The sequence below is a fragment of the Salminus brasiliensis genome, chromosome 25 (genome assembly GCF_030463535.1).
Source record: "Salminus brasiliensis chromosome 25, fSalBra1.hap2, whole genome shotgun sequence".
Classification (NCBI taxonomy): domain Eukaryota; kingdom Metazoa; phylum Chordata; class Actinopteri; order Characiformes; family Bryconidae; genus Salminus; species Salminus brasiliensis.
In genome coordinates this window covers 7,662,851-7,687,303 of record NC_132902.1, presented here as the reverse complement: position 1 = coordinate 7,687,303, position 24,453 = coordinate 7,662,851, and the positions used below count along the sequence as shown (strand labels likewise).

General features: G+C 39.6%; 1 protein-coding gene across 10 annotated transcripts in view; it reads left to right on the top strand.

The window, feature by feature from the left end:
* Nucleotides 1-24,453, top strand: part of dgkza (diacylglycerol kinase, zeta a) — a 132,075-nt gene that overhangs the window by 79,211 nt on the left and 28,411 nt on the right. For 6 of the 10 annotated variants that reach the window (XM_072671038.1, XM_072671039.1, XM_072671037.1 and 3 more), the window contains 7 exons: nucleotides 1,756-1,856; nucleotides 3,686-3,765; nucleotides 5,711-5,755; nucleotides 7,863-7,932; nucleotides 12,761-12,801; nucleotides 13,849-14,045; nucleotides 21,730-21,840. In XM_072671038.1, the coding sequence (XP_072527139.1) occupies nucleotides 1,756-1,856; nucleotides 3,686-3,765; nucleotides 5,711-5,755; nucleotides 7,863-7,932; nucleotides 12,761-12,801; nucleotides 13,849-14,045; nucleotides 21,730-21,840 (645 nt within the window). The remainder of the gene's footprint in view (nucleotides 1-1,755; nucleotides 1,857-3,685; nucleotides 3,766-5,710; nucleotides 5,756-7,862; nucleotides 7,933-12,760; nucleotides 12,802-13,848; nucleotides 14,046-21,729; nucleotides 21,841-24,453) is intronic. The other 4 variants (XM_072671040.1, XM_072671032.1, XM_072671035.1 and 1 more) reach the window with 2 other exon arrangements.

The window sequence follows — 24,453 nt, the reverse complement described above, 5'->3', positions numbered from 1 at the left end:
CTGTCCAGATAATAAATGTGTTCTAAATGCAGACAAGTCCAATAAATGCAGACAAGCCCACTTAATAAGATTATTATTACTCTCCTTTTCTGTGCGGTTTTGTTCATTTCGCAGGTGACTGCCTCCGTGATGAGTTTAGCATCGACTCACAGCTCCTTGACCCCCTCGTAAATTTCCCCATTTAAGAAGGAACTGTTGGAAGTAGAGGCTAATGGGCTGACTGTAAAGATTAAGCAGGCATAGCAAGCTCTATTTCATTGCTGAACTGACCATCTGCTTATCAGGGACTGGACACATTTAAACAAGCTGATCTCTCTGGGGAAAAAGACTGATTCTGCCTTAGGCTCAGCATCATTTTAATTACGTTGTCCGCTTGTGTGAGTGTGTCTAGATGCCACTGTGCTCAGGTCACTCTCCTCTCTGTGTTTACATCAGTCAGCAGTCTCGAAGGGGTGTGTGTGTGTGTGTGTGTGTGTTTCTCTTTGCTTATGTCACACTCTTCTATGTTTTTGTTGTAGTCAGCAGTCCCGCAGGGAACTGTATGTGTGTGTTTTCGAATTTCTTTAATATATTAAATAAAGGATTATACAAATGCCTGGAATATAAGTGATTTGAGATTTATTTGGTCAGTCAGAATTCATTTGTTCATAAATTTTGGTTAATACCAGTCACTAAATAAACAGTATATTACAATTTTGTATCTGTTAAACCATTTTCAGTATTCAATTTCAGTATTTACAGTGACCATCCAGCATCTAGTTTATCTAAACCCTTTATAAAAGGAAATCGCTTGATCCCTTGAACAAAATGCTTGATGGCGTGTGTATGTAAGTTGTGTATTACATTTGGACAGAGAAATGATACAATCCAGATGTGGGACAAGTATAGCCTTTCAGCTTTAATTCAAGGGATTTTCCAAAAAATGCTGCATTAACAATTTAGGTATTATAGACATTTGTAAATATTTTATTACATTATTATTGTGTTTCATGACACATTAAAGGGTGTAGAGTTGATTTTAAGTGTTGAATTTGTATTTGGTTCATCTGAATTCTCCATATGCGGTTCAGAGAGGTGCTGATGCAAGACAAGGAGGCCATCATTAGGCTAAAAATGCAACAGACCTATCAGAGACTACGGAGGACAACTAAAGTAGATGATCCAACATAATGACTCAAAGCATCCCACAAAAGCAGCCCAAGAGCTTAAAGCAAAGAAATAGAATGTTCTTAAGTGGCGACAGCAGTTACCTGAACCCAGTTTAGAAAGCTGTTCAATTACTAAAGACAGAACTAAAAGCCGAAAGGCTCACAAACAAGCAGCGATTAAAGCCGGCTGCAGTAAGCCCCTGACAAAGCATCTGACAGAAGAGATCTCAGCATTTGGTAATGTTCAGACTTTCGGACATTGCTTTACTGCAAAGGATTTGTGGCCAAGTAGCTCTTAGATGTATAATATTTATAATTATATTAATTTGCCATTACTTTTGAGCTTGTGAAACTTGAGTGACTTAAAAATGTCTTTCCTAAATTTCCTTAACCGATAATGCAGTTTTTTTTGCTTTTGAATCAAAGCTGAAAGGCTACACTTCAATAAATGGCATCACTGTCCAAATACTTGTGTACCTAAGTGTGTGTTTATGAAAACTATATCCATATGCAATATGTTTTATTCCCGCATTATGACACTGTTTGTGTATTAAAAAACAATGTTACGTACTCTTCTGACCCAACGCCCCCCTTCTCTCTCTCGCAGTCAACAGCCATTCCCAGAGAGGTTACGGATCCGAGTGAACCGCATCAGCATGCATGACTATGAAGCTCTGCACTATCACAAAGAGAAACTCAAAGAAGCCTGTAAGTGTATACACACACACACACACACACACACACACACACACAGACTCTTAAGGCCCTCTAGCAGTATTTCCCAGTCCCCAGCCACCCTATTCACTGCTTTAGCACACTCGATTCAACTCATCGGGTCGTTATTGAGCGTTTCATGAGCTGAACAGGGTAGAGGAAATCCATAGAAATGCATTCATTGTGCATCTTCTAAAAACAAGCTGTTCCCTTTTACAACACTAGATGTCAGCACTTGAAAACACTGTCAATCTTTCCTTGTGCCGACATACAAATAAACTCTGTCGCTTTTTAGGACAATAGTGTTACAGTAGTCTTTAAAAGGCACCTCTAGAACACTATCTGCACCCCACATGCAGCCCTGTATCTTTTCACTTTCCACTTACAGGTTAAAACAGATGTCACAGCCACAGCTTCTGTACTGTTCAGGCTTCCGTTCGACTGTGAGCATAAAACGTGCACCTCTGGCTGTCCTGTCTGTTGCTGTCACACACTCTTCACACCTATAAAAGGCTTAGACAACACTGGCAACAAGGGAAGAGAGAGAGAGTGAGTGCAAAAAAAGAACAAGCCTGAATTGAATTAGAGAACAGGGGTCTGATGTTGCTAAGCAACCGAACATTCCTCAATAAAGAGCCCTCTCTCTTCTCCCCTCCCCTCTCTCCCTCTCTTTCTCTTTCTTCTCTCTCACTCTCTTTCTCTCTTTTTTTTCTCTCTTTTCTCTCTCCCCCTTTCTATCTCTTTTTCTCTCTCCCCCTTACTCCCTCCTTCTATCTCTGTAGTCAACTCTGTAGCAGTCTTCTCACTTCACAGATATTTCTGTGATGGCATGCAAGTCATTCACTAAAGATGTGGCTACATTGAGGACTCTCTCTGAGGTGTGCTGCATCTCTCTACAAGCATTTAAGACAAAACAAAACTCAGACACCTTAGAATATATATATATATTTTACAGTTGTATGGCTTCAGTCTAATGGGCCAACTGACTTCCAGAAAGCTTTCTATTTGCATGAGGTCAGACCAACAAGACATTCGCTTCGTCTGTCTCGTCTGGCCTGCATAAACGCCAGTTTAGCAACAGTTTATGTTCTGTTTACCTCAGGCCTGTCCTGGTCATTTCCATTAAAAATCTCCAATTAGAAATCTCCCTTCAAACAGACACTAGCTGATCGAGTTCCAAATGGGCCAGTGCTTTGGTTCCAAATCAGGAGCAACATAATGGCCTCAGTGAAGTGAAGAATCACGTGCCCTCCCTGCCTACACTTTATCTATTGATTAGAAGTTTTAGCAGCTCATCATGCATTGATTGAAAGTGAAGTTTACAGAAGATGGCCATACAAGGTACTGTTTTTATTGCAAATTCCACCAACCTGCTGAGCATACAGAGAAGTGGGATCTTAAGAGTTCAGGCCTTTAGCTCAAAGGAAGTGGAGCTTGGTATTATCAACAGCGATGGCAGGCTGCGGAAGAGAAAGCCTCATTATTTCTTTAATGCTGCATGCAGGCTCTTTAATGTTCTCAGCAGATTTGTGATGAACTTTTAATGGAATTTAAACCTGCTGAACACTGCGGCTCTAAATCAGGTGTGTTATGCTCTGCTTACTTTGCGTCTCTGCCTTTTTAATGTGCAAGGTTCTCCCTGCACTCGTCTGTAAAGGCTGTTAGCAGAAATGTGGGTCAGGTGTTGCAAAACAGTGCAGCCCCGCTTTATCAAGCGAATGATGGAATGATTCTTTTTTTTGTTGTTTTTTCCTCTCTCCCTCTTTCTCTCTCCCTCTATCCTTCCCAACCCCCCAACCCCCCCCCACCCCCCAATCTCTCAGCAATCCCATTGGGGATTATCGTCGTCCCCGGAGACAGTGACCTGGAAACCTGCCGAGTACACATCGAGAGACTGCAAGAGGTAGAACGAGAGAAAGAGATGGAAGGAGGGGGAGTGGAAATAGTGAGGAGTTAAATTAAGTTAGAGGGGGGGATGAAAGTGAATATGAAGAAAGAGTGAAAGAACAAGGAGTGAGAAAGGGAGTTTGAAAAAGAAGAGAGATGCAAAGGAAGGAGGAAGAAAGAGGGAGGCATAGAGGACGAGAAAGAAGGAAGGAGCTTGAGGAGGAGGGTAAAGAAGGAAGGGAGAGGGAAAGAAAGGTAATTAGAGAGAGAAGAGAGTTAATATGAGAGAAAAGATGAGGTGAAGTTAGAGAGGAAGGAAGAGAAGTTAAAGAAGCAAAAAAAAAGAGGGGGAGAGGAGAGGGGATGCGAGGGAAGCAAATGAATAGAGAAAGAGAGTGGTGGTAAGGGGGATAAGAGGGATGATAAATAGTGGTGAAAGATTGTGTGGTAGTGTGAGGTACACTATAGAAGGAGGCAGCTTATAGAAATAAATGTAAAAAGTAAAGAAAAGTAAAGGAGAAGAGTGTGGAAAAGTGTGTGTGAGTGAGAGAGGTGATGATGATGATGATGATGATGAAGTATGTGGTAATTATACCTTATGTAGTGATTACACTTTAGATGAAGACACTATGGCATACCCACCAATCACAGCCTTAAGATGGAGAAGTATGCTAATGAGAGCTTGTGTTTTGTTTTGCCTTAGATTGTTTTTGGTTTTGAACAGAGGGGGTGGAGAGAGGGTCACACACCCATATACACATACACACACACACTCTCTGCCCTGCAGTTGTTAATGAAGGACCCCAGGCGGTAAATAGGGCGTGAAATGTGTTGCGATTAGAGATCTCTGCAGTGCAGCTGGGTATTTATCTGATAATTTATTTTGCATACTCACTCATATACTCACATCCGCTCCAACACACACACACACACACGCACACACACTGAATCAAACACTGAAATACTGTGTTTTCTTCAGAACTGTTCTCAGCTCAGTGGAGTATGGATGACATGGTCCTCTAGTCATCCTTTGGGACAGTTTCTGATAAACGAACATTAAGGTTCAAAGGTTTGGGATTTTTTTCATAATTTTTAAATATTGGGTAAAAATATATGATGTAAGCAATTTTAAAATGGTGCTACAAGAAAAACAAACCCATGTCAAACAGTATAGTATAAGTATATGCTATTTACTCTTCGCTAACTGCTTAAAAATGATTGTGCCCAAAGGCACCTAATGACTCGATATGGAATTGCCTGTTATTGGTTCCAGCACAAAAATGACCTTGATTAACAAAGGCTTTATTTTATTAAAAACTGTTCTCAAAAATATGGGTATTCATGAGAGGCAAGAACTCTTAAATCTGATGGGTTGTAAGGTTAGCTCAAATACAACAACAAGGGGACACTGTGTTGTTGATGTGAAGCACACAAAGCTATTCAAGAAATCAACCCCTTTGGAGAATCTTCAGCCTGCTAAATGTGAGTGAGTGAGTGATCCAGAGCTGGGAGGGTGAAGCCTAGGCCATAGCTCCATCCAAGACACACAAGTTAGCCGCAATACATCTTTACGAACAGCTGCTAATGCACTGGACACTGTGCTTGGAGAAAGCCAACTGCTAAATTTGCGCCACCTAACAGACACCCTTGCTGGCTAAAGCAAGGCAAATTATGCTCTTGTGATTTCCTGATGATGGAAACATGACTTTTTAGTGATGTGTGTGACATTTCTTTACCAATGGTAAATGTCAACTAATTAAAATGATTAGAGCAGTCCCATATTTCTGAATAAACAGAATACATAAAATCCAAAATGATATTACTGAAAAAAACTAGAAACTGTGCCATATTACTGTAAACACTACAGCGATTCCAAACTTTTGAACAGTTATGTATAGTCAGGGTTTGTGTGTGGGTATGCGTGTGTTTTGGGTTTTTTCATATGCCGGGGTTTCCTGCAGGACTTTGTATCGTGTCACCCGTCTCTGCAGCGGCTTATGCTTCAGGTGGGTGAGACGGCTGGGAGGTGAGACAGACATGGAGCAATCAGGAACAAGCTTGGAAAACACAATGCACACTATTGTTCATAAATGGAGTGCACACACTCACACACACACACACACACAGCAGTGGTTAAACAAAAAGGAGCTTGTTGACGCAGACCTCTGCTCCTGACTAGGACTCTCTTGGATTTTTGGAAGATGTTTTCGATTCCCCTGAGTGAGAGACTAAAGTGGAAAACAGATGTTTGTCTTTCAGAAAAAAGGGGCTTCCTTTCAGATTGAAGAGGATCGTCCTCTCTGCCCTTGTGTTCATCCCCCTCTCTGACTCCCCCATAACCACTTCTGAGTTTGCTTGGAATACACACGTAAAAACTCCTTTTCCAAGTCCGAATGTAGACTGAGATCATTGCCTGACCCAGGGCACAGGTTTCAATCTGAACCCAAGGATCTAAATCTCAATCCAGAGGCTGAATAAACCGCTGAAAGCGGTTTCTGAGAAACTTGGCTTGAACCCAACCCGAGCTCAACATACACAGTCTTTTCCCGTTCTTTTGTTTTTGCTATACAGTAAAAACATTCGGGTTTGCTATCACAGGATGAATTAATTTCAGCTTTTATTTCTGGAGCAACTTCCTCATGCAGCAAGACAGTGACCTAAAACACACTGCAAACACAATTAAGGACATTGTCAGGAAAACTACTGAAGGAAGACCAGTTACAGCAGCTAAACTAAAGCTAAACTTGGCTTCTAATTTTAACTCTCCATTCCACCTTAAATAGTGTAGCAGTTAGATGTGTGTACATTTCAACAGCAGAAGGTAACTGCAGCATTATTTAATGTGCAACGGAGAGTTTGGTGAAGAGAAAAACCTTAGCTTAGAGTTACCATTGAGCCTGGCTGTAAACGTGATGCCACAACAACAAATGCCACCCAGAGCAGCAGTTAATGAGTGTGTTAGTTAATCTGTCAGAATATGTCTATTTTCTGCTGTTTTTGTCCACGCTGCCAAAACCACCCACAACAGTGATTTTCCTGCTGTTTAATATTGTATAAGAGCACATCTTACCTAAGTTGTGGGGCTCTATTATGTATAGAAACACAAAGATCGGACCGGTATCGGCCTATAGTCAACATTAAGAGACTCAAATTGGATTGGGGGTAAAAACCTTGAGTGGGACATACCTAGAAGAAAGCTGTGAGAAAAGCCTAGTACGTCATCCCAAAAGAAGAATGCAGCAGTTTGGTGATGTCATTATGTCACCCCTGACACAGTTATAGTGGGCAAGAGATATGCAAGCAAATATTATTAGTATTGTTTACCTTAATTTACCTTTTTGGACTATCTGTTGCAGTTTCCACACCTAAAGAGATGGTGGTGTTCTACATTGTTTAACACATTTAGGGAAAAGCTGAAGATCATCTCATAGTCAGGTTCTATTCACAAATACCTTCACTGTATAGCAAAACAAAAACTAGCTTTTCAATTTTTTTGGCAGGGACTGTGTTTGAGGAATGATATTTAAACATAAACTATATAGGCCGGGCAGTATGGCAAACTCTAAGACACACTCAGGCTGTGTATGTCAAACTTCCTGCATGCTTAAAACTAGCTAATATTTTATATGGACAGAGGCTTCAACCAGAGCCATTCAGTACCAACCCTCCCTCTCCAGTTATTCCTACTTGTTCCTAAAGGCTCCTTAAAAGCGTTTGGTGTTGTTTGTGGGATCAGATATTTACTTGTGGATGGTCATTGGGTGTTTGTGGTACCAAAGCTGTTGCATGCTTATGTGTGGTGATATGTACTGTCAAACAAGTATTGGTGAAGTGTTGATTTGTCATGTTGGCTCCTCAGCTGCATGCGCATGACTGTTTAACTCCTTAATTGTTTTGAGGTTTGAACAACCACATATGTTTCGGGGGGGGCAGACCTATCCCCAGATTTTTCTTATTAATTATGTATAGAATTATCTGAATGTTTAAATGAGTACCATAAAACACATTACACACTTGCTGTGTTAACCTACATGTACAGTAATTGACCTCACACTTTTCTTTCCTCTCCTCTTGCTTTTCTGCAATCTTCTTTCTTGCTGTCCTCTGTTGTAGGCAGGTGATGAGACCAGGTCAAAAATGCTGTCATCTCAGAGGTTGTCACCAAAGTGGTGCTTCTTGGACTGTAAGTAATGCTGCTCTTTTGTGTTTAGGTTTACTGTTCAGAGCCTGTGAAGGAGATGTCTTTATTTTTGTTTTTTTGTGCCTTTATGTAAGGATCACCTGTATGGTGCATGGCCAACCTAGATTTTTCTTTAATTTCTTCATAATGGTGTAGGTTTTGCCTGAGAACCGAAGTGAATCTGAAAAGTGATCGATTTCAAAAGGTTAGAGGTAAATGGAGGTAACTCCGAGATCAATGCTCTAGCATAAGGATAATGAGAGAGAGAGAGAGGGAGAGCGAGAGAGAGAGAAATTATTATGTAAATGTTACAACCTACTGCTTCTCCAGGGGTGCTACAACATGGCACCCCTCTTTCCTGCCCTCTTACCCCTACCTTGAAATGTGATTAAATAAAGGTTAAGAAAGGTTCTGACTGAGAAAAGAGTATCTACATTGACATTTCAGCTCTAATGAACAGGCCATTACCATGCCAGCATTACTGTCACAAAAGGGAGGGGTGATAGATGAACAGATACGGAGAGAGAGAAAGCGAGAGAGAGAGAGATATGGGAAGAGCGAAAGAGAGAGTAGTGTAGATTAATTGGATGTCTGACACGATAGACTCGGTGGGATGTTCTCCTCCTGCCAACTCTCACCTCCAGACCAGCTCTGATTCTGCTCATTTCTCAAAGAGTAAAAGCCCTGAAATCACACACCCTTACACAGTTTTAGCTACTGAGCTTAGTGTGAAACAGGATTTACTAATACCATGGAAACAGACCTCAAATAAACCTGGCCAAAAGTAAATCAACCAGAACCACTAAGGCAAACATCACCTTGCTCTCCTGAACCATTAGACCTAAAACCAACTGTCTGTCCAGAAACATAAAGCCACCACTGTCTTGAATTTCCTAAACCATTAGAGCAAACACTGATGGTCTTCACAAAACCATAAAGCCAAACACCACCTCTCTGTTCTTTGTTATATATTACTGTGTTCTCCAGAACCTTTATAGCTAGATATCTAGTCAACTCTGTGGCCAGAGCATTGCGATCCAAACTAAGATCCAACACCACTGTTCGGCTCTCCACACCATTACTACCAATACTGTTCTACTCTCCACACCACTACAACACCACCATTCTGCTATCCATACCATTTCTTCTAATGGCATTCTGCTCTTCACTCCATTACTACAACACCACCATTTTGCTCTCCACAACCTTTACTACTAGCACCAGACTGCTTTCTACAATCCCAACACTATCCCAACACTATTCTGCTCAACCTTTACTACCTTCACTACCAACATTGTTCTGTACAACAAAGTCCACTGCCAACACTGCATTGCACAGTCATTCATTCTAATACAGAATGTTCAACAGACATCAACATTTTACACCCTTAACATTCAAGGTGATGTATTGCCACAAAAAAGAAAAAATAAAGAAAATTGGAGTCACATATAAACAGTTGTAAGTTGTAAGAAAAACACACCTTTGTAACTGTGTATGTGTGTACACAGTAAGACCAATGTCTTTAAAATCCCTAACCTGGATCAAGAGTTAACAGAAATTTATACATCTCTACTCTACTCTACTCAACTCTTTTAAGCAGAAAGTGTCCTACAGGCTTTTTTTTTAATTGAGTAGTCCTATAAGAGCTGAGGTGAACTAAGGACTGGAAACAACAGAAATTAAATGTGTGATTAATTCTGCCCTAAGTAACAATGCTGTTTTACCAATCAGACATGGGATTATTGTTAAGATGCAAAGTGACAATCATTCTTGAATTACCTTCCTTTGTTAGGGAATCTGCAGTTCTTTCTTTTATTAAAGGTAAAATTCTGTTATTGTTGCCAGAGAGCAGTATGTCAAGTAATACTGTATATTCATGTAAAAAAAAGGTACAGCTAAGCATATTATTTATAAGAAGCCTGCACTCTAACACATGCTTTAGGGTGGAATCCGTAATCTCTCTTGTTACCAGTCCAAAACTACAGGCAGATCCTGGTTGTATGTTTAGTTTAAGTCATTTCCCTGTTTATTCATTGTTTTGATGTGAAACTGAATCAGGGCACATCTGTCTGTCAAAGCTGCCTTACACTCTTGGCAGCCATTTGGTGGAGAATTGGATGACTTCCCTGTCCCAGATCACAGAGAGAGCGAACGAAGAAGGATAAATACAAGAGCATGTCTTTCAGTGTTGAAAGGAATACTGTTTGGAGGAAGGTCTAGGAGAAACTGCTACATCTCTCCTTTTGTTTCCACCCCTCATTTCCTCGTCTTCCTCTGCTTTCTGCTCCTCCCTTTGGCTTAGGGTTGATCCACTAGCTCCACTTTTGGAGACAAAATGGTTGCTGGGATTTCTGGAATACAGCAGAAGGAAGGGGAGGGGGGAGTAAAATGGAAATACACAGGTAGTTCTGGGAACAGATTTTACAAGAGCTGAAAAATGAACAATAAAATGAACAATATTATTAGAGTTAGAGATTATTATAATAATTTACTAGTTCTACTAGGACTTGTTCATTCTCACACACTCGTATCTGTACAAGGTTGATATGGCAGCAAGTTGTCAATTGAAACAAGCAGTTACACAGCTCAAAAACTAATCACTCATTTGAAGACTAAAAGAGAAACTCAGCAAACCAACTCTTGAAGACTTGATTCCATCACGTAGCGTAAAGGCATCGTTTGTGGCTGAAAGAACTGCATGTAGCTAAATAACCAAGCAACAAAGCATGTGAACAGTTGGTGCTAAAGAAGTGGTTCTTTACAGTGTACAGTGACCAGACACTTTCATAGTACTCGTATGTGACAGCCAAAACAAAGCCATAGAGAATACACAAGCTTGTAAGCTCGCAAAGGTGGCTTTGACTTCACGTAACCTTTGCAGGATTCATTTTGCTGAAAGTATACTGAGGCCTGGTTGTGCCAGGTGATGTTTAAATTTGCATAAATAATGTTTTTAAAGCCATGCTTACTGATTGCTGGCGTTTCTAAACTTCCTCAAGCTTTGATTGTACTGTTTTCTTCTCACCCAAGGGAAGCTCATACAGTAATGTTAAGGCAAAGTATGTTTCCAGGACAAAACTATATGTTTAGTGTTGATGTATTTTCAGCTGCTCTTTGAGTAAAAAAGTGTTATTCATTAATAATAAATAAAAATAAATATAAATATAATTTTCCAATTTTTGTTATTAATAAAATGTATTAATACATTGGTTTGTAAAATACAGATAAAAGAAGCTATGGTGAGGTTCTCTGTGCATCATTCTGATGGATTTTTGTACAAATAAATGCTTACGGTTCAGATTAATAGCTCAGTAGTAAAGTAGTAAAACTCAAAACCAACGTTGCTGTGTGTCACCACTGAAACGGACCTGCCATAAACAATCTATTGCCCATAATTGATCTGGGTTGTTTTTGCTGTTGTAATGACTGCTGCTTCCTGCTCATGTGCCATTTAAACTGAGCGCATGTTGGAGAGTGAGTGGCTCTTTGTGCCCATGGGGTTTTCATGACAATCTGTCTGCGTAGGTGTGTGTTTTTGTGTGCCCTTAATGGCCTATTAAGCAGCTTGTTCGTACATTCGTGCATTGTTCTTTTTTGCCTTTATTACACCATACTGTGCCTGAAACACCTCAACAAATCAATTCATTAATCAATTGATCAATCCAACGATTGCCTCTCCGTCCTGTGCTGTCCGTTCACTGAAACTGATCACATGAAAAAAAACCTTATACATTAGTGCCACACTGACTAATGAATGAACTGTACTATACTGTGCTGCGCTGTAGTCGCATTGTTACACTTAAAAAAAGTTCAGCACATAAACATTCAGAAAACGATTGAAGGAAATTAGAAAAAGTTTAGCCCTTTATCTCCAGTTTAGAAAAACAGGCTCTCTTTGACTAGGGACAGCACCGGGACCTGTTTTTACAATTTCAAACAATTCCTCTTTTAAATTCAAATATTTCCCTTGAGCAGGCTACTGTTTACAGTGGAATCCTTAATCTCCCTTTTTACCAGTCCAAAACTATAGACAGATCCTGGCTGTATGTTAGTTTAGGTCATTTCCTTGTTTATTCATTGTTTTGATGTAAAACTGAATCAGGGCACAGCTGTCTGTCAAAGCTGCCTTTCACTCTTGGCGGCCATTTGGTGGAGAATTGGATGTCTTCCCTATCCCAGATCACAGAAAATGTTTTAAAATGTTGTTTTAATTGAAAGGAAATTAAAAAAAGCTTATCCCTCTATCTTTAGAAAACAAGCTCTCTCTCTGACTAGGGACAGTACATGGACCTACCTGTTTTTATAGTTTTCAGATAATTCTATTTATCTATATTTTCCCTTAATATGCTACTGTTTATGTGTAATTGTTCAGAGATAAGTCTAAGAAAAACACAAGACTTTTAATACTGTTATATAACAAACCAGAAGCTAGTCTGTCCTTGCCAGATATATTAGCTTAGGGGGGAGAGTAAGGGAAGTTAGATGGGTTTATTTTTCTTTGGTTTAAAATCTGCCTTTGGTCACTGATAGGTTAATCTGGGCTGAACTCTAAATGATTGTTTTAATTAAAACATGTTTTTGTAAGGAAATGAAAGTTGCTCCCACCATCTCCAGTTTTGAAGACTGGAACTTTCCCTCATTCACCCCAGCCACAATCAGTTCAGGCTGCACAGTTTAAACTGATGCTTCTTCTAGATCAAAATCATTCCATTCATTATACAACCGTTTATGTATACAACTGTTCTGTTTATCTATGTAGTCTTTAAGTACTGCAACATTGAAACAATTGCAAAACCTCTAATTTGTACCTCTAATTTGTTATATCTTGTAGCGACAACAGCGGATCGATTTTACAGGATTGATCGAGCCCAGGTGGGTCAGACTAACGGCACTTATGCACTTATACCCTCTAATGACTAATTATTCTAATGGGAGACATTCTGCTAGACCGCACACTGAGTCAGTCTATGTTTTCATCTGTTTGGTAGGTAAAAGATATGTTATGTGTACAGTGCTGCAGTACAGTGCTGTGCAGTTGGTGGGCTTATGCTTTTAAGAACACCATATAACGTCAACGTGAGGTGTTATTGGAGCGTTAGAGGGTTATTGATTACAAGGTTGTGGGTTCGATAAGCAGGTCTACTGAGCTGCCCTTAAACACTCTTTGCTCCAGGGTTCCAATAACACAGGCTGACCGTATACTCTAACCCCAGCTCTCCTAGCTACACTGGAACCTAGATAAACAGTGTGTTATGTTGTTTTATATAAGAATATAAGCTTGCATTGTCCACTTTTTTATCATTTTGTTTGTACAGTATACAAGAGAAGAAAGTATGAAGTACAAACAAACAATCAAGAGAACAAAAAGAGGAAATGATTAAGTTACAAAATGCTGAAGGAAAATACATAAATATATACGCACATACACTTGTGGTGGCTCAGCGGTTAGAGCGCCGGGATATTAATAACAGGGTTGTGGGTTCGATTCCCGGGCTCGGCAAGCTGCCACTGTTGGGCCCTTGAGCAAGGCCCTTTACCCTCTCTGCTCCCTGGGCGCTGGAGTTGGCTGCCCACCACTCTGGGTGTGTGTGTGTACTCACTGCCCCTAACACATGTGTGTGTGTGTGAGTGTGTGTTCACTGCCAGATGGGTTAAATGCAGAGGACACATTTCGCTGTACAGTGCACACTGTACAGTGACAAATACGTGCACCTTTACTTAGGAGAAACCCAATCAGTTAGTATTGCTTTATGTGATTGAGACATTTGTACAGTGTTGTATGTCTTTCTTTAACCCTTTTTATTAAAAATAAAAAAAGTTAAAGATGTCTTTTATGTTTTTTGCTCTGTGATTTGTGTGCGTGCGTGCGTGCGTGCGTGCGTGCGTGCGTGCGTGCGTGCATGCGTGCGTGTGTTTTAGGAGCATCTACACTACGTGACCGAGATCTCTCAGGACGAGTTGTTTATCCTGGACCCCGAGCTAGTAGTCACGGAAACTGTGAGCACATCACCGGGCATGCCTGACCTGGTAGACTCATCAGGAGAGAACTCTTCAACGCAGCGCAAATTTGCCTTCCCATCATCCTCTTCTTCTCCACCCTCCTCTCCAGCTCCCAGGTCAGATATCACACATTAGCACATAGGCGCAAATGGCCTATTTTTAAAGCCTTTTAGGACGTATACTGTTAATTATGGCTCTAATGATGTTTTGATTAATGAGCTGTAGGGCAGGCCCCTTCAGAGCGAAGGGCACCTCTATAGTCACGTAATTACCACTTACATTACAGCTGTGGAAATGGAACAGTTGGTATAGACTAGATTTATATTATACTTTATTGGCTAGCGCGTTAAAGAATTACACATTATGCTATAAATGATTAATTTGTGGTTAGCCTTGCTATTCACACATTAGTACAAAGCATTATAATGCTGCCATCCTACAAAAAAAACCTTGTATCTTCATTTCTGTTTTTGAGATCATTTGAATCTGACAGATTTCTTTTTCTTTGCATTGTTTCAAAGGTTCATGATGAATGGACCAATAGGAATGCTCCAAAATGTTGCTCCAGTCTGTTTGTTGACTTCCATTGAAAGTTAAGGATATTTGTCCTGTAAAGTGGTCAATTTGAAGGTGCAAGGTTTTTGTCTGACAGAGATGACTTAGAAAACTGCATTTTATTAAATAATAAGACTGACATAGTTCTGTACCACATTTTAAGTGTTTAAAACATAACATTTCAATACAAATAATAAAAAGAAAAGTAAACCATGCAGCATGTAAAGCACTCAGAAGTGTGGAGCAGCACATTCACAGCCAGTGTGAAAAGAGAATAGGTGTTCTGTTGTTAAATCTAGTTCATGTGTCACAATTTAGCTTCTGTTATTAATGGGTTTAGAGTTAATAGGTTTTATGGTCTGTTTTTAATACAGGAAAATGACTACCTGTTAATCATGCTCCAAGAGATTAGGCTGAAAAACACTGAAGAGTAGTCAAAACACACTGTTTCCCCACATTATACAATCTATATGTAATGCACCTACACACATTCACATTCCAGAGCGTATATAGGCTGTTTGCATTCGTTGCACTCAACATGTACATGTGCAAGGTGTGTATTTGTGTGTGTGTGTGTGTTTCTGTGTGAGACAGAAGAGCAGAGTGTAGAAAAATAGACTGTTCCCCGCAGCACTGCACTTGATCCACACCTCTATTTATAGATGCCTGCAAAAATCCATACAACTCCATGACTTGTGCTAATCTCCTCCCAGTGAGGAGGGGTGCATGGGAGCGTGCGCTTGTGTGTGTGGGTGTATGAGAGTTTGTTTTGGTTGGTGGTGTTTGTTGGTGCAGGATCATGGTCAGTTTGTGTAAGAGATAGAAATGAAAAATTAGTTTGAAGAACTTTCTTCAGCTCTTTTGTTAACTGATAAAAATATAGCCAAGAAAATGAGAGAGAGAGAGAGAGAGAGAGAGAGAGAGAGAGAGAAATTAACTCTCTCTGGACATGGATGGATCATTCTTTCTTTTTTTTTCTTTCTTATCTGTTCATTTCTCTTTCAGACAGACTCCTGATATGTGCTGGTATGTGAGTGTGAGTGTGTGTTTGAAGCTTTTAAAGGCAGAGCAGCATTAAAAGTAGGGTAGCTGTGCTTGGTCCTGCAGAGGCTTGAAATAGAATACCTAATAAAAACCCCACATAGAACTCTATAGAACAAACACCCAGTGGGTTCCTCTGCATATATGTGTATAAGTGTACGTGTGCACTTGGTTTTACTCTCGTTGTCAGACCCAAACGGAACGGTAGGCACATTATGTAACGTGTTTTTCCCCATTGGAGAGAATGTTATTTACACATAATTTACCTTAAAGTTGATAAAAGCTAAAGTAGTCAACGTCTGTCCTCTTAAGTAGTGAGGGGACCAGTTTTTCTTGAGTTCAACTTCCACGGGTTAGAGTTAGAAATAGTTTTTATCTGGAAAAACACTGTACTGCTTGCCAGGCATGTTTGAGCAAATTAAGAATATATCATCTCTATGCAAGCATTGGGCCTCATACATATCTTTTTAAGAAGCTCCTTAAATATGTTCTTGAAAAAAAATCTAAATGAAAAGTCGATGTTGGTTTCCTGTTTTTAAATTGCAGAATTGTCCACTGATCTTATAATGATGGATCTTACTGTCCTTGAAAACTGCGCAAGTGGGTTTTTAAAAGAAATATCTTCTTAAGAACTGTTAATAAAGTAATGGTAAATCGCCCAGTCATGGCAACTTATACTAGTATACCTTTATATATATATATATATATATATATATATATATATATATATATATATATATATATATATATATATATATCATCCTTGTTTTAATTTTTTTGTATACGCTGACTTCTCACCATTAACTTGTGCATGGCTGTTGCTAATTTCATTTAGTGAGCTTGCAGATCTCTGTCTGAAAAACAGCTGACAGCTGGTTTGTATCTGTATGCTTGGCAGTTTGGGATTGATGTCAAATTTGAGTGAATTTAGCATTGCCTTTCATAACAGTGAAGCACTAGGTTCTGTTAAACAGGGCATCGATTTGATTGCAAAAATTAAAAAGGAGATTCCAAAGTATGACTGTCCTAAAGCACAATTCAAATGGAGAGGTGGCCAAGCTTATGTTTCAACTTAACGATGGCAATGCATCTTGTGTTGTGTTTGAGCTTCAGCTTCATGCACTATGTTCCGCTCAGTAGGCATGCTAACATTGTATTTTTGTTTGTTTGTTTGTTTTTACATCAAGTATTACCACTCTGTGATGTTTAAAAGAGAATTAGGTGGCAGCTTAATAGTTACAATGGCAGCTTAGCAGCTGCAGATATCGAATCCACATCAATGGGATCAGTAACCCATGGTGCTAACAACAGAGACACAACTGCCCCTTAAAACAATAGTTGTCTTTGAATATCCCCAAGTGGAAAGCTTGGGTCAGAGGGCAGGGTGAACTTGCTACAAAACCCCTGGAACAGAGAAGTTAATGGCCTTGATCAAGGTCCAAACAGTGGCAGCTTAGCAGATGTAGGGATTGAAGCCACAACCCTGGGACTGATAAATCTAACCCTAACCCTCAACAAAGTTGTATTTTTGTTGTAATAGATGATTATTTCTGACTTGTTGCCCAGATAAATGGGTCTTAATACAGTTCTGCAATTATTTATTTATTTATTTTTGGCAAATAAAACACACAGTAGAAGTCTCACACAAAATGTTTGATATTTGCTGGTAATATTTCCATGACTTTTCCAATCAGTTTTGTGTATGAATTGTATAATTACAGCTTTACACTTCTTTGCACTTGACTGGGGCTTCCACATGCAACATTCAGTGTAAAGTCATGATTACCATACAGCACTTTTTTATAGCAGGCCAACAGGAAGTTTCCATAACGTTAGCAATACAAGTGCAGTTTAGTGTGCATGTGTCTTTGCACGGGTGTGAGCGCTCCTCTCATTAAGCTTGGTCTAAGATCAGATTACTCTGTACAGCAGTCACGCTTATCATGACTAGAACAGAGGGTGTCTGCAGAGTCACGGCTCATTGCACTACTGACATCGCCATGTACTCTTAAAGTTTACTTCTCCGAGGGCAAGCACTCCAGCGACCACTCATCAGCATTTATTGAGGGAATTTATTGAACTTCTTTTTGGAGAGCTGCATGGTCTGTCCAAGGAGAGACCCTAACTGCTACAAAGCCGCAGACGCTGTGTCAGCTAGAAAGCTGGACTTCAGAAGCTTATGCTTAATAATTTGTGCTGTATGTTACATCATCTCATATGGCTGCACTGTTTCCTCTCTGCCTCTCTGTAGCAGTAAATGTTCCAGTTTATTTATTTATTTGTTTTTTAGCAGGGCAGAAAACATTGCATCCTTACAGAAGACTTACAGATTGCTAAGGCTGGCTGAATGTTTGTCCAGAGAGTAGTAGTCCAGCTGAAGCACAGACTCATCACATACTGATTAGCACTGCAGTTAACACTCAGATGAAAAGACATCCTGCATGTGTGTGTTTGGTCCCTACTTTTTTCCTACTAAAATATCCTGACTGTGTAGAAAAGCAGAGACCTACAATACTGAGCAAAAGTTAGAGACCATGGGAATAGGAATGACCATTAAGTACAAATTATTCAGTTTTCAGCATCAGTGGAATAGAAAAGAAGAAAGCAAACAACTAAATTTGATACCAAATGGCTCAGTTCGTCTTATTTTACAGCTTCTATTCATTCTCTTTTTTGCTCTCTGCAGGGATGTGTCTCGACACTTCAGTCAAAGTTCAGTTTTAGAAGATTTAAATGGTTCTGGTAACCCCAAACACCACGCTCAGTGCTCTGGACTCTGGTGTGGTCATTCCATTGTTTTGAGAACATCAGCATCTTCTTTGTTTGATTTTCCATTGTTAATTTTTGGTCCTTTTCTCAAGAAGGGTACTGTTTCTTACTGAGAGTACCTGTTGAGGTGTCTTCTCACAATGGCAGGATGGACACAAACAGTAATGTTGTTTTTGTGTTTTAGATTAGAAGTGAGAGTGGAAATTGATTTTCTCTTCTCTCTGTTTTCTCTTGGACTTGTACTTAATGGTTTGTACTCAATGGCCAGGGCGAAATGAAATAATCAAAGGATGGTCTCTTTGCCCAGTACTAAAGAGTGGAGACTGGAGAATTTACTGTAATAAAGACCAATGTGGATTGTCACAAAAGAGTTTACTAAATGCATAATTGATGTGTGGAGGACCAGTAAGGTGACCTCTAGTCAGTGGTCATCCTAGCCCAAAGTGTCTGTGAGCAGAGTGCGTGTGAACTAATGCAGTCCCAATGAATTGCTTTTGAGGCCATTTGGGGCTTTAACCCATTGCATAAGTAAGACAAGTAATTATCAGACTGCTGCCTCTGGGGTTAGAGCTCATCTCCCTCTATCTTTACACACACCTTATACAAGTGCATGTTGCCTTATTGAGTTAATGTGATTTTGTTTGATTTATTACATTTTATTCTACATTGCTTATTTGCAATTTAGTGGGCTGGAGACCACCGGAGCGCATTAGGCAGAAAGCTGTGCTGATACACATTTCATGCTGAATTAGTTCCGACAGCTCAATTGCTACTATTGTGATCGGAAGCTGATGATGCAATACGTGCATTGATGAATGCTAAACATGCTGTTTGCATTGGCAAGTCTGAATACACCCCAAGCACTGACTAGCAGCACCACGGGCATGTGCTGACCTTAGATTTGGTGTGTTACATAATGGTCACTGATTGGAAAATCCAATTGTATTGCCAGTTTGTGATCAATTGACAGAACGCTCTTAACCTCAGGCTGGGACATTTGAGATGAACTAGACGGTCACGTGGTTAGAGTTGATTTGTCAGTCTGTCTCTGTACAGTCCGAGAACAGAAAGCGGATTGTAGTTGCTAGGTGCCTAAAGATCAAAACCAAATGTTTCTCTTATCTTAAAAGCTTTGAGAACTGTGTGTGACTGTGCAGTCTTGATCTTGTCTGCATCCAAAGCACACATTGTGAATTATTGAAGCAACGTCAAATATGGTTGTTATTGCACGGCGTACTGTGCTGTTGCCTTGCTGTCCGTTCTCATTGTGGAATAATTGTTCTTTTGTGGGTTTACTCTCGCAGAGTATTTATGAGACACTACAAGGCAATATGAGCAGATAGCCCTGAGTTCAAACTGTCTCCAAGTTATGTGTCTGTTCGCTTCTTTTTCTTAAATGGTCGATTCATTAAAACAAATGTTGACTTTCTGTTTCTCTTGGCCAAGCATCAAACATTGCTGAGAAACCCACAGAGCTTTTATCCGCTGCCCTGACCTTTTTACCAGGCATTTTACCATTTTGTTATTGCTTCGTCTTTCTTGTCCTTCTTTTTTTTGCCTCTTATTGATCTCTCTACCATTTTTAGACACCATTTTGTTTGTGTTCTGTATTTGTTGCTCACATCCCTGTGTGCACACACACACAAGGCTCTATTTTTCAGATCGTTGCACTCTTGATCACTCTGGGGGATGAAACGATTCTGCAATGAGTCAACATACTTTTTTAGCTCTGCTCAAAATTGCATATAAAAAGACCAAATGAAGGGAGGTGAGTTTAGCCTGCAGGCAGAAGTCTGTGGATACTGTGAATGCTAGTGTTACAAAACTGCTAAGCTATGTTATATTTAATTAGTAAAATACTGAACATTTTACAAGTGGTTGTTGGTTTAGAATAGGCTCACACAAAAGCACACAGTTGCATCTTATTATAACCTTTTTATTAGACAAATCTTATGAAGTCTTAAGTCAAGACTGTATATGGGGCAAAGACAAATGCAAAGGAATGTGATAAAGCTGCTGAAACCCTTGAAAGTACCACCCTTGTGACACATAGAAGTAAATTTGGTTCTTTTACTTTTATTTCTAAAAGAGTAGAGCAGCAAATAGAGGCTGTTCCTTATCTAGATCCTACAAGAATATGGGACTCCCTTTGGGAAACCAGATGGAATAAACTTTCTGTAGTTGAATAATGATTTTATTTAGTAATGGCATTGAGAGGCACATATTAGCTGCTTATCTGGATTAGAGAGTCTTCAAATCTGAAGACGTTGCACATGTATACTAATGGATTTTCTGACTAAACCTGACCTGGAGAAACTCATCCATGCCTTTATTTCTAGCAGGATTGATTACTATCATGGTCTTTTAACTGGACGCCCAAAAAGACTTTCAAATTGCTTTGGTTCATTCTAAATGCAGCTGCCACAGTTTTAACCATGGGCAGAAAAAGAGAACACAATATCCCTTTCTTATATCCTTACACTGGGTACCAGTATGCTACACAACAGACTAAATATAGTATTATTGGTCTGTAAATCACTTAATGGTAGAAGATGTGTATTTGTCTGATATGCTGCAGGAAAACTCTTAGATCATTAGGCAGTAGGCAGTTTGTCTTTCCTAAGGATAAGACTCTTAAATAGAGCAAGAGAGCATTAGATGAACTCTAACACTAGAGCATTTAAAATCAGGGCTGAAATGTTGTTATTTGGTGTTATTAAGTATTTTATCAGTATTTTATTTGCTATTGTTAAATTTTTGTTATCTTTCTTTTTATAGCTTTGTATAGTTCTCTTTGTTACACAAAAAAACTCTTGCCTGATGGTTCAACCTTTAAATAAGCGCATTTCAGTGAATTGAAAGACTTGAATATTTCCAAGAAAAGTTTCTCAAACTCTTTTTGTCTCTGTGTTTCTCATATCCTCTGGAAATATCCCACAAGAGCACATTTTATTCAAATCAGGGTGCAGCAGTTCAATGTAAGCTGTGCTGGCTCTGTTCTTGTGTGTGTTCCATGTATGAGCCCGTGTGGTGTGTGTGCGTGCGTGCGTGCGTGCGTGTGTGAAATGCATCAAAAATGGCACAGCAGCTGAACTTCTTTATTCCAGGGTCTGACTCTGAGAAACGAAAGCTAATGCATTTTGCATGCGCCCCCACTTTCATCCACATCCCAAAGCTCCAGATAGAAAACAAGAGAAAGAATCAACAGTCAGTCCTCTGTCAGAGACAGGTCATTAAATGGTATCAAATTCACGAGTCAGCTAAAGAGCGGAAACAAACCTCACCGTTTTGGGGACGCTTCTGCCAGACTAGCGACATCAAACCCCACTGAGGCGCACAGAAGTCAGGCCTGGAAAGTTACGTGACAGTGGAAAAGCTCTTTGTTAGCATGTTTTACAGCAGTGAGTTAAACACAGTGTTTTTCTCTCTCTGTAGGATTGCGGAGCTGCAGGCCGTTCAGAGGAAGCGTGTGTCCAGCGATAGTTCACTAACTGAAGCGCTGACCCACAGCGAGTCGCTCAGAACCACCAAACCAGCACTCAGCAGGTTAGATGCGCACACACACTTATAGGAACAGATACAATCTCGCTGTTAGGCACACAACAAACTATAACAAACTAAAATGTGAATATTGCAGTTTAAGATTTCAGTTTATGAAATCTATTTCGGTTACTTTTCACGTTGTATTGATATAGATTTATTTTAGTTTTTATTTATCTTCACTTTTAGTTTTTAGTGTTATAATGAAAGCTGTCAGTGTAAAGTTGTAATCAGAACCTGCAAATATGGTTTATTAGCTAAATGCACTATGTTTGCAATAAACCAATTAAACAAGACCAATTTCAATAGTTCAACACAGCTAATACAAAGATCAGTAATATAATACAAATACTAAAACTTCATCACAAAAGGCCACTTTTAAGGACAGCTGCAGTCTCAGAATTAGTCAACCCCTTCATGACATGCGTCTTTAGTATTTTGTAGAGCAACCTTTTGCTGTTACAATGTGCTAGCAGCGAGAAATCGTATGACCATTGGTTCATTAATATTCTTGGGGTTGTGTGCTGGAACCACCTTCTTCAATTCCGAAAGACTTTCTAAAGTTCCAGTTTTTTTTCATCACTCCACAGAACAGAATCCCAAAACATTGACCTTGCGAACTCTGCTTCCAACTGTATCTTCAGGAGTATTCAATGCCTTTGCTTTCTTTTGTGTGCTTTTCCTTTTTTGTGCAAGGCGATGACTAAATGTGGAGAAAGCACTTGATGTGTTACTTTATGTGAGCTATTGAAATTGGTCTTGTTTGATTGAACTTTTTCTTCATTTTTCCAATAAACCTAATATGCAACGAGGGTGGAATTATTTCAATTGCAACTGTAGGTGTTTAATCCCTTGACGCAGCAAGGCTTACTACACACAGTTAAGGTTGCATAATTTCTGCAGAAACTACAAAACTAACATTTATAAATTATTTCATTACAAATTGCAGCCATAGACTTGTTCGACGTCTTTGTGTACTAATACATCTTCAGACTTCACACTTCTGGTATCACTGTTCATGCTTTGCTCACTTTTGAGTCACTGAAAGCTCTGAGGTGGTTTACAGTGTCTGCTCTATTTCCCTTTACCCTGACTGACCACAGGTACACATAAATCAGCTCATACTCCCACAGTAATCCGTCACTTGACAGTAGTTTCCTTCAGCTAAGCGCTGCTGTTTTAGCATAGTGGAAAATGGGACACAGTGTAACTTCTAGGCCGTTAGAGAGATGCTAGCGGGGGCTCTCTATGCTCTAAATTCTTGTTTAATAACTGCAGATGTGATTAAAAAATGTTTGTTGTGTGTTTATGGTTCAGCTAGGTGCCGGTGGCATGGGTCTGGGCATGTTTTTTTATTTGCTACCATGAAAAAGAATCTTATCGTGGTTACTGATCTTGCCTAGACTGAGCATGTTTAGTTCACGTTCTGTGAGTCATTTAAATTGAATCATTGCCTGCCTGATTCAGGTGCTGACTAAGTTAAAGATTTAAAGAGATTCTTGTTTTCCCATAGAGAAGTTGGTTGAAGGATAGCCTCTCACAGGAGGAAATGTCATAACTAGCCCCCTACCTCCCCATAAATTTAAAAAGGCAAAAATATTTTATTCATAGATTAATTAAAAGCCTACTTCAGATATTTAAAGTGTGTGTAAATTGTATTATTCTGAAATTAGCTTTGTGCTTTGTGGTCAAAAATACATTTTACCACCTTTAACACAGCCTTTTTTCACTAATCATGTGTATTTGGTCCAGACGTTTACTTTGTCACATGCATATGAACACAACCATACACACACATACATGGCATGCCTGCACACACTTTTCTATGTGTGTGCTATGCTAGTGGTAGCAGGCTTTTTCAGCCAGTGGCATTGAATGTCATTTACCATGTGTAAATTCATCTTCCATGCTTTCTATATGCGCTCGTGTGTGTGTGTGTGCATGTGTGACTTCTGTTATGTAAAATTCAGGCTGTGTTCCACAATCTCTTTGCTTGCAATCATGCATGGCAAACCACACACTCTTACTTAGTTATACACACCTACACTCTTCAAACAAAGCAAAGGTGCTACAAAGGGTTCTTTGAAAGATACCATAGAATAATCACTTCTGATTTCATAAAGAACCATGTTTGTGAAAGAGATATTGGAGTGTATAAGTGTGGAGAACATTTTAAAGGTCTAAAGAACCTTCGCTTGATCTCTTTTACAAAAACAATTGTTTATAAAAATCAAAAGTGGTTGTTCTCTGGCATCTTTTAAAGAACCTATGGTAGCACCTTTATTTTGCAGGATTAAGCTGTTCATGTGGAACTTAATATTGAAATGTCATTTTCCAGGCTGTTTGTCTTCATAACAGTTTCAGTTTCTGCTTATTCCTCCATTTCTCAGTAAACGTCATTTTTAGGAGATACTGGAAGAATTCAATCTGGCGGAAGTCTATGGAAGTTATCGGCTCACTGATAGTAACAGATAATTCATTTCCCCGCTGGATCGGGCGGCGGGGAGGAAATTCAGCCTCAAAATGGAATCAGCCATGAAATATAAAGATGTTAGGAGGGTCTTTGATATTGAGGTGGCGAGTGTGACAGGGAGAGCGATGAGGAAGGCGCTGCCTCAG